The sequence below is a fragment of the Populus euphratica genome, unplaced genomic scaffold (assembly GCF_000495115.2).
Source record: "Populus euphratica unplaced genomic scaffold, PopEup_1.0 scaffold3075.1, whole genome shotgun sequence".
NCBI classification, from domain to species: domain Eukaryota; kingdom Viridiplantae; phylum Streptophyta; class Magnoliopsida; order Malpighiales; family Salicaceae; genus Populus; species Populus euphratica.
The window spans coordinates 1-10,821 of NW_011502908.1; the positions used below are offsets into that span (position 1 = coordinate 1).

Consider the following 10,821-nt stretch of genomic DNA (forward strand, 5'->3'; position numbering starts at 1 on the left):
GATGAAATTAATATCAATTCCTTTTCTTATAGAATCCATTTACCAAATATTTTATTTTATTTTTAAACGTTAGGCAGAAGTTGTTTAATTTTAAGCACAAGAGATTGATCAAATAATAATAATAATAATAATAAATTCATAAATACAACTATTTCAGTAAGATTAAAATTAAAGTGGAATGCCTTTTAGTATTTACAATACCACGAATATAAAGTAGTTTTAAAGATTTGCGTATTACTGAACCAACTAAACATCAAGCTTAAATTGTAACCCATAAAGGAAAGAAAATAAAAAACAGGTGCTTCTGGTGTGGGTGAGTGTCTTGACACAAGCAGTCAATAAATGTTTTACTTACATTGATAATTATTAGGGACACAACGATATATGTAGTCAGCATAGTTCGAACTCCTAGCGTGTTCGTGTATGCATGTTTGATTCGATTGCTTTTCGAATATATCCAAAATTAATAAAAAATAAAACATTATTTCGGATACTTGGGTATGCTCCTAAAATTCTTCTGTAGACATATTTGATACCTAACTCACCTCATTAATATAATTTCATTTACTGTTACTATTGAAGATGTTTAATAGTTTCAATAGTTTCTACATTATAATATCACCAAAAAATATAATCTACTTCGATAATAATTGATGAATACGTACTATAAAGAATAGAGAAAATATTGCTTTAACGTTCTTAATTATTGCTAGTATATTTTTTCACACGTTTGAACAGCTTATATTGTTTTCTAGAGGTTTTTCCATTAATCTAAAAATAACTGAAATAAAAATGCACACTAATCACGGCTTGTAAGTCCGAAGATGGGCCTTGGGCAATTTAGCTTATTTGGACTAGGCTCCTGTCTCGTACCTTGCAACTTGACCTACGCTATTCCTTAAATCTAGTGTGGACTTTTAAAATAATAGTCAGATTAGATTTCATTAATCTGAGTATATATAGAGACACGCCATGGCCTGATTAACTTAACTTGCTTTTACATTCGAATGTTCATTATACAACAAAAAATGACAAATTCTTTCTCCTTTATTTTTTTAATATGGACAAATAATTAGAACAAAGGTATCAAGATGAGTGAAATAATGATGAGAAGAAGAAGAGAAACAAAATAAGCACAAAAAGAAGAGAGGAGAAAAACCTGATAGTATGGCCATCAATCTCGAAGCCAGGTCCATTCGTTTGCATGATGGCTGCACCGTTGATACGGGGACCAAAAGGCGGATGCTGCTTGGAAAATCTGTAGTCAGTTCCCTCTGCTTTTGGTACCGGAATCTTGAACGCGTCACTGTATTCAACAATCTTCATTTTATCAAGATCGACAACTATTCGTATTCCCTCTATTGGTCTGAGGTACAAATTAACGGTGCCCTTGTTATAAAAACATTGAACCTTTACCACCCTTTTAGTTCTCTCAACTCCTCCAAACCACCCCACTGTAAAAGTAGAACAAACAACATATGAAACGTTAAGGTCTCTCCTTTTAGTTGATTCGATAAAGGGGCCGTATTTTAATGGCAACTGAATTGCAGCTATTTGCTCGTCAGCTGTAAGTAAAGGATAGCCAAGTCCCTTGTAAACTTCATCATATACAATGATGCGTTTGGATAAGTCTACAATAATTTCATGGGTTTGCTCATTTACTCGAGTAAAGACTAGTGCCCGGCGAGGAAGGGTTTTGGTGCTGGGTTTCGATAGCCATGACAGAACAGTTGGTTTTTCTGGCTCATCTAACCCTACATAATGGAATGATATGCTGTTGTTTGAGCTAGGGTTGTATGATTTCTTGACAATGGTTTGGACAAGGGTCAATTCTTTTGGGGATAGAGGGTCTAGTGGGTGCTGCGCACCCTTGTAGCAAGAGATAGGCGAGATAGTAAAGCTAGAGAAGAGTAACAAGAGCACCACTTTCAATGTTGAAGCCATGGCTATGAAGTGACTATGGAGCTTCTTCATCCTTAAATAGTCATTTTGGACTTTTTCTATGAGTGCACGTATTCGGAAAAAATATTAGTTGCAATCGTACTTGTCAAATTAGACTAATGTTGGATGACATAATGACCCGCCTAACTACGTTGAGTTTATAATTATGGGACTGGTTAATGATTTAACCAATCTATCAAATTCAAAAGATTCAATTAAAATCCAAATCTAGACAACCCGGTCAGACCAATAGCTGTTAGAATATTGTGTGTGCGTGTAAGCCGTCCAATTAATTACAGTAGACAGGATCAGGTTCGATATTGATGGTTTGATCGTGTATTACGAAGTTCTAATGAGACGACAGCAAAACCTGTCAAGAAATGATCGAAGTGTTGAGCTATTTGCACAGTTTATGCTAAATATCCAGATTAATTTGAAATAAAGTATTAAGAATAAAAGTGGATCATTCTTTCAAGAAAAAAAAAACATAGAGAAAATGTAGAGTAAAACGGGGGCGTGCAAATATGATTGCAATAGTAGTAGATATAAGACTTATAGTGAACGATTCGAGGGTTACTCGAGACTTAGTTGAGGTTATGCCAGATAATAAGTAAAATATACTCTTTCATATTACACAAGATAAATAAGCTTGAATGATCTATGCTGAGTAGAAACGACCGTTATTAGGAATAAGATAAACATATATATATATATATATAACAAGTCTACAGGAGTTTTGAGGTTGTTCGAGGCGGTATTAATTTTAAATGTAATATTGTCCCTTTCTTGAAAGGGAATCTATCTAATCTACCCGGCTGTTAATGTTTATTCTAACCCAAGTTGGCCAGTCACCAATGAGAAATTGTAAAAACTATTTCTCATTAAAAATATAATTTCTTTTAACTTCTTGTTTGATATATCATCTGTCCTGATGCTTCTTTATAACCGAATTCATCAATTTAAACTCCTAAAAGCTTTGATGGCCTAGCAGAGCCCAAAGCATCTACCATTAAATTAGATAGAAAGCTCACTAATGTTCTATAAAGGTTGAATCTCAGACGGTTTGATACATCCAAAGCCAATTGGTATACTCCAGTACACTATCTTATGGTCAAATATAATTTAATTGTCATCAACTACGACGACAAAATGTATTTGCACTGGATGAAAAAATAACCCTTCGTCGCATGTTTCACAAAACTCAGAACGAGAGAAACTTTCACAATGACTTGTTGTCATTTGGGTCATTTGTCCTTAAGTTATCCAAAATCATAGGTTATAAACACATTATTGACCATATCTTTTCATAGACAGATTCAAAACTCTATAAACAACCTTGAATCGATCTAAAAGTAAGCAGTATTCTCTTTCATAAGGAACTTCATCTTATTCCTTTTAAGTTTTGTTGTGCCATCACACACACAACACCACCTTTTAGGTTTAGTGATAACTTAAGCACAAAAGGATCTATTTAAACTAATAAAAAGATTTGTTTTGCAGGTATTCATTTATCCAAGCCTAGTTTACTACACCTTTCAGCTTATAACAACCTTAGAAAAACCATAATCTTTAAAAGGTTTTTGTGTGTGTGTGTGTGTGGTTGAAACGCTCATTCGAAGAAACAATTAAAGATTGGGACCGATTGTAAAATTACCAAAAGCTCATACACTAGGATGGCTATTATCTCATAAAATAAGGGTTTAATTTCGTAGTTGATTTTTTTATCAAATATATAATTTATTATCCAATGAAAAAGTACCAAGCCTAAGCATTAGCCTATTAAAGACCATGACCGGTTCAGAAAAGGCTCTACCAAGAAACACAAGATTGTCCAATCTAATAGTCAATAAAAGAAAAGAAAAGAAAAAAAAAAAGAACATCTTCACGGTGCATTTATTTCACGCTTATGTGTTTTGCGTTGGGAGTCTGTCTCTGTACTTGTTTATGGGTTGGACAACCCCGCGGGGAATCTTTTTTAAAAAATATCTTTTTTATTTAAAAATATATAATATTAAAAAATATCTTTTTAAAAAAATATACGATTAAGGGGAATCTTTTTAAAAAAATATCTTTTTTATTTAAAAATATATTAAAAAATTCAAAAAATTCAAAAATATGTTTTTAAACACAAAAATAAATATACTGTTAATAAATTATTAAGGGCACGCAGTCACCTCTCTTCATCCCCCCCGTCTTTCTGGTTCATTTTTCTTCTTCTTTTTTCCCCATCCTTTTGGCGCTGAAGAACAATGAAGAAGAGAGCTAAGCAATGGACAAAGAAAACCAGTAGAGTCTCCTAAGGGAAGGAGACGCAAACCAGGAGAAGGGGCCATCCAAAAAGTACTCAGCTTGCCATGAAATCAGCATACTGATTTTCTTCCCGCAAGACATGATGCGCACTAATCTTTTCGTTTTTTCTTTCAAGAAAACCTCATCATCTTTGCCTCTCCTTCAAGCTCTTTGAATTATCAACTTCATTGAGAGAAAAAAATAAAATTCATCTCATGTATTGTATTAAAGTCTAAATCCGAGGCGCCTCCATCTCTTCCTTGCTATATTTTCTTTTGTCAAGGCTGCGTACTGGCATTGTTTACATACACATAGCAATCATTCTGTAAAACAAGAGTTGTACTCCATATATATAAAGTAATACTCTTACTATCTAATAATTTCTCGTTTACATATGCTCAGATTTTCTAAATATTCATTGTATTTGACCATGATATCATGTATTTTGCCTGTGGTTGAATTGGCGCAAATCCTGACACATGACACCTTGACTACTCTCATTTCCTCTCCTTCTACTTCTCCTCTTTCTTTCACAGACTCGTTTACTTTTCTTTATTTTTTTATTTACTACAAAATCTCTTCAACTTAACTAATCAAAAAGTGCAAAACGGGATTATTTGTTGAAACATGTTTTTGGGATAAAGAACTGTGTAACTGGTTTTGTTTCTACTAAAACCCAAATCATAAATCGTTTTTCTATAGTTTCTTTCTTTTTACTAGGCTCAAGGCTGGCCTAAAAAGCTTGAGATCCATCACAAACCACGCTTAGGCTTGAGATCCAGAACGGTGGATTGGATGGGGTCGAACCCAGGCCTAGAAAACTACATCGAGCCTGACCTCAGCTCGAACCTATCCTAGCCTCGCCTTTGAACAGGCTTAGCTGTCTCGTGCTTGCTTCTAGCGTGAATTAGGTTTCGTGCAGCAACCACGATGCCTCATTGTTTAATTTTTAAAAAAATTAGCAAAATAAATTAAAAATATTATATAATTTTTTAAAAGAAAATAGTGAAATAATATAATTTCTATATGTTATGTTCGGAAAACATGATCTTTATAAATTGTTACTATTCATAATGTTGAGTTCTAAAAATATATATTAAATTGTTAGGAAAAAAAAGAAAATAAATATGAAGAAGATGTTGAAACTTTAATTACAATACCATCAATATTATTAAAAAAATATTATTTAAATGAACTTAATATACCAAAAAAATAATTAATAATAACTCAAGTAAACTATATTTATCAAAAAATATAAATAAAGCATGTATCATACCCACCCTCATTATCGTTATCATTATTCAATTTACAGATTTTAAAGCATAAAAATAAAAATATAATACTATATAAAAAAGTTGGGTGCACATAAACCTCGTGTCTTAAAAAAAATGCAACAAATATTCAATTTTATTAAGATAAGAGGATATTAAAATCTCTAATGCAAGGGATTATATGCAAGGAATCAATTATTATCTTGATTCTTTTTTTTATGACGCTAATTGGAGACTCAAATCTTACAGAGTCAGAGATAGAGTTCTCTGCAAGAGCGCAAATGAAGATTTTACGAAATTCGTTAAGGGTGCGTTTCTTAATGCGGATTTTGACAAACGACAAGTTTGCTATAGGTGATCTGATGAATACTTAAAAAATGTATTTGATCCATCGTCGTAGCAAACAAATGAGGTATAAGTTTGATAACCGGTATAAAGAAGATTGAATAACATTCAATTTTTAAACCAATCAAGTATTAAAAAAATTATTTAAAATAAATAATAAAAAAATTAAATTAATTGGAGTTAATTTGTTAAACTTACAAATTAGTTATAAGATCATGATAATTATATAAAAAATACAAAAAAAACCATCACAAAGCGCAATTCCCTATAAACATAATACTGAATAATAAAAATAAAAAAATAATTGAAAAATAAAAAAGAATTGAAAAAATAAATCAAAGTCAATTCAAGCTAATTTTTCAAACTCGAAAAAATCATAAAACCAAATTCTCAATCAGTAAAATACTCAGAACTAAAATCGAACAAAAAAATAGTAAAAGTAATCCAAAATAAAATAAATAGTAATCAAATGAATAATGATAAAATTTAATATAATAATTGAAAGGATAAAATTAAAAAAAAAAATCAATTCAAAATAAGATTCAAAACAAAACTAATGAAAATCAAAATATTAAGAATCAAATATGATATAAAAACAATATGACATGACAATATTCAATCTTAAAAGGCCTCACTAAATTCTAAAAAATAAAAAAGAATAAAAAAAAGAAGAAAAAGAAGAAAGAGTTATTGACGACACGCGTTGACCTGGATGGAAGAGCTCGGCACAAAGCTTTCAACATCACCGCTAAAATCAATGCTTAGCCCTTGAAGATGTAGGGTGAATATCAAAATATTTTAAATGGACTCCTTTTCTAGCTCAAATTTAAACTTAAATTATATGAGAGTTGTTTTGATGTGACTTAGTCAACTTGACTGATCCAAATATCAACTTGATTGACTGGTTAAAAAAGTATGAGGTTGAGATTGAGATTGAGGAAAAATAATGAAATTAATCGGAAAACCTCCAAACCAACTTCTTATCTGAATCAAGTTAAGATTAAACTATATAAGAGTTGTATTAATGTAATCTAATTGACTTAACCGGTCCAAAAACAACTCAATCAACTCGTGAAAAAAGTTTGAGAATAAATTTGAGTAAAGAATGATGAAATAGATAAGAAAAAAAAACTTTTTAGCTCAACTTTCTATCTATCACGAGTTTGTATGGGGATAATGAAAGAATTTTAAAAATAAAATTGAAATAAAAAAATTAAAGGGGAGATTGAATTGAAAAAAGAAAAAGGATGAACACTCAAGCTCCATAAAGAATTACAGTTTTTTAGTACAAATTGAAGAGTAATTGTCTCCTAAAATCTTAGTGTTTATCACATGTTAGCACTGTACAAGGATAATCTAGGAATTAGACTATTGTTCTGTGTAAACGATCCTTGAGATATTTTTTACTTGATTAAGTGACTTCAAGCTTGCCAAGTATGATAATTCTTTCAGGTAATGGGGTCGGCAAATCGAGTAAAAGATTAGACGAACAGTGACAAAAAAGCTTATTGGTCTTTGGGACCCAAGGGGCATTGAGACTATCATCATAACTTTCCAAAACAAGATGTGGGTGAATCCATCATCACCCCCTCCAAATTCTATGGCTCTTTGAGTTCGTATAGTAATAGTTGGCCGGCGTGAACAAAGAACACCAATCCTCTTCAAGCGACCCTCCTCCATGAGGGCACATAATGCTGATGCGAGAATTACCGGTGTTGGACCCCACAAAAAGGGGTTAAAAGATGAGATGAGAGGTCGACACCTGGCAAAACAGGCATGATAATATAGAGGTAAGTGGTGAACTCAATAGTGTAAGAGGGGTTATTGTGAGTTTTTATCATGGCGGGGTCGAAGATTTTTTATGTTGCTGAGTTGTGGATTGTTGTTCTCTGATCGTGACGGTGGTGATGATGAGTGCGCCAGGCATGGCACGCCCCCTCCTCCATCTTTTGAAGTAAGAGAATATGATGATGGTTCCAGCTGCACGCCCTCGTCTCTCTCTCTCTGTCCAACCTAGATTTGCACACATTTTCGAAGAAAATAAAATAGCCAGAATTTTCGGTAATTGTCACTCCTTACTAATCATCATCTTTTATCCTTTTCCTTGACTTTCTCTTGTTCATTTTCTCTTAAAATCTAAGATGCATGTAGCTGCAGTGACATTGTGATCATATTTCAGGCAATTTGCCATCCTATTTCCAGCATAATTTTACGTGCCATATAATTAAGACATTTGCAAGGAATGCTTTTCGACATCTTGAAGGTATTTCTCTTGGAATGCTCTTTTGTTTTTTTAGAAACAGATGTGATATCTTTCATAATAATTCAATTAGAAGCCAGGAATGATTCTAAATTATAATACTGATTTTTATAAGGGACAAATTAATACGATAATTGCATGTGGTTAGACACTGGGATCGTCAGTGTATAGAAATAACATCCCAGTTTTTTTTTCCCACAGATATCTATTTAAATTCTTCATTTTTTCTATTTTCCTATTTTTTAAATATATATCACACACACACATATATTTAAATTTTTAAAAACACTTATGAATATAACTGTATTAAGAGTATTTTCTTTCATTTTCTCAAATTAACATGAAAAATAAATTTGTCAAAATAAACAAAAACGTATTTTATATAATTTAATAATTTATATCAATTAAAAAATTTATGAATCAGTGTAAATTATTTTTTATGAATTGAATTAAATAAATTAACCAAAGAGTTAATTTTATTAAAAAAATACAAGAAGAAATTTATTTATTGAATGAATGAATGAATGAGTTTTTCAGGAATATAATTATATAAAAAATAATTAAAATATACGTAGTATAGAGAAATAAAAACTGACCATGTTCTAAAAACAATTATGAAAAATAATGATCTTAATTTTATTCATTTATTGGTTTTAAGCATTGCAGTTTTGATTATAATATATATCAAGTGTAAACAAATGTTTCGTGTATTTTCTTATATGTGTGTTGTTATTCATTAACAAAAAAAATAGACATTAATTTTCTATTATATACCATTACCAAACACAACTTCATTTTCATTATAAATTTATTCTAGCCATCTTCATATTTTCTATTCTAAAATAGTAATCAAACACTAATAAATAAAATAGTAATCAAACACTGATAAGATTTGTTCACGCAATCAATCCTTATATTACTATTACTAGAGAATTGGCATACGGTACGCTGTGAGCTAAATTAAACTTTTTTAGAATGTTAAGAAAATATTAAGTATTGCTAAAGTATTTTCTAAAAACAAACAATTCTAAATCAAGTAGAAATGATTTAATCTGATTAATTTGAAAGTTCTATAAATAATTTGAATGATTAATAAAAATATAATTTGACTAGAAAACATTCAATATGATATTTTTAAAAAAAATATTAAGACAATAACCTGTTATGTTGATTGATGTTAACTCAATTTACCTTGTTAAATCCACAATTTAGATCAAGAGACCATAACAATCTCATAGAAAAACAAATTATGAATCTCACTCCCCAATCAATTGAATATTGATTGATAAAATTAGGTAAAATTCAACTAAAAAATAAAAAAATAATTCACGTTAACCCGAGTTAACCTTCCAAACTTATAATTTGAATCACGAGACTTAGATATACCTGTAGAAAGTAAATCAAAATAAATTATGAACTTTAATTTTCAATTAACCCAATATTTAAGGATGGATTTTAAAAAAAAAATTAATTAAAAAACACAAAAATAACCCAAGTCAACTTGAATTAACTAGCTAAACCATAACCTAGGTCATTGGATGGAGAGATACTCATAAAAGTAAACCAAAATAAATTATAAAGTCTAATTTTTAATCAATTCAATATTTAATAATGAAATTAAAAAAATAACTCGAGTCTATTAGTTTAGCTTTTTAAACCCACAACCTGGGTTGTAAGATTATGTTGAACTTATAGAAAACAAATAAAAAAAACTCAATTTTTAATCAATTAAATATTAAAGATAAAAAATTAAAAAAATTAAAAAGATGATAAAAAAATTAAATCAATTAGATTAAATAATAAAATTTATGATCAAAATCATGATACTGGGATATCATGATAAAAAATAAATTAAAATAAATTATAAAATTTAATTTTTTATAAGTTTAATATTAAAAAAAACAAATTATTATATAAGTGAATAGTGATATGAGAGGAGAGGAGCAATTAATTCCCCTCCTCCATTACTGTTTGTTATATATAATTATAATATACAGATGAATAAACAATATGCATATGGAAAAGATCATTACATATGCGCAAGAAGCCAAGATCGTGTGATATGTGAATTTATTGATACTTTACGGGGAGGTATAAACTAAGAACAATATTGATGACCGCATTGCTAAATATATGGATTTTATTTTTAAAAAAATACGATTTTTTGAAGCATCTTTGTTTTGCAAAATAATACAAGCAAGATTTTTTTTAGTGAAATAGCATAGTCAATAAATATCATAGTTAAAAATAATGATATTTTAAAAAGTCATGGTTTTGAAATAACCATATTTTAAAAAAATTGTAAAAATAAATTGATATAAATTTCAATTAAAAAAAAAAAAGAAGAGAGAGAGAAGTAATGTAAAAAAAAAAAAGATATTTAAAATACATTGAAGATTTAATGATGACATCTCTTCTATCATAAAAAAGATAGAAAAATTTTGGATGGTAACATAAATGTTATTATCGGAGTGTACTTCCAAAATCTTTTTTTTATTTCCTTTGTTTTTTCTTCTTTTGAGATTTATGCCAATATATTTTAATTGTTTTTAAAAATATTGCAATTATTAATTGCGATTTTTTAAAATATCGTTATCTTCAACTATGATATTTATCATACCGTTTCACTGATTATTTTTTCAACGAGGCTAGTTTGGCAAATTGTTAGAAAGCAAATTTGCAACCACGCCAGCAAATCAACCTTTAGAGATCACG

The 10,821-nt window shown here is 29.7% G+C and overlaps 1 protein-coding gene across 1 annotated transcript; it reads right to left on the minus strand.

The window, feature by feature from the left end:
- Positions 1 to 1,159: 1,159 nt before the first annotated feature.
- Positions 1,160 to 1,944, minus strand: LOC105119550 (primary amine oxidase-like; the record flags this gene model as incomplete). The annotated part of the gene is made up of 1 exon (XM_011017696.1): positions 1,160 to 1,944. A coding segment is annotated over exon 1 (785 nt), but the record flags the coding sequence as incomplete, so codon positions are not given.
- Between the last annotated feature and the right edge of the window lie 8,877 nt (positions 1,945 to 10,821).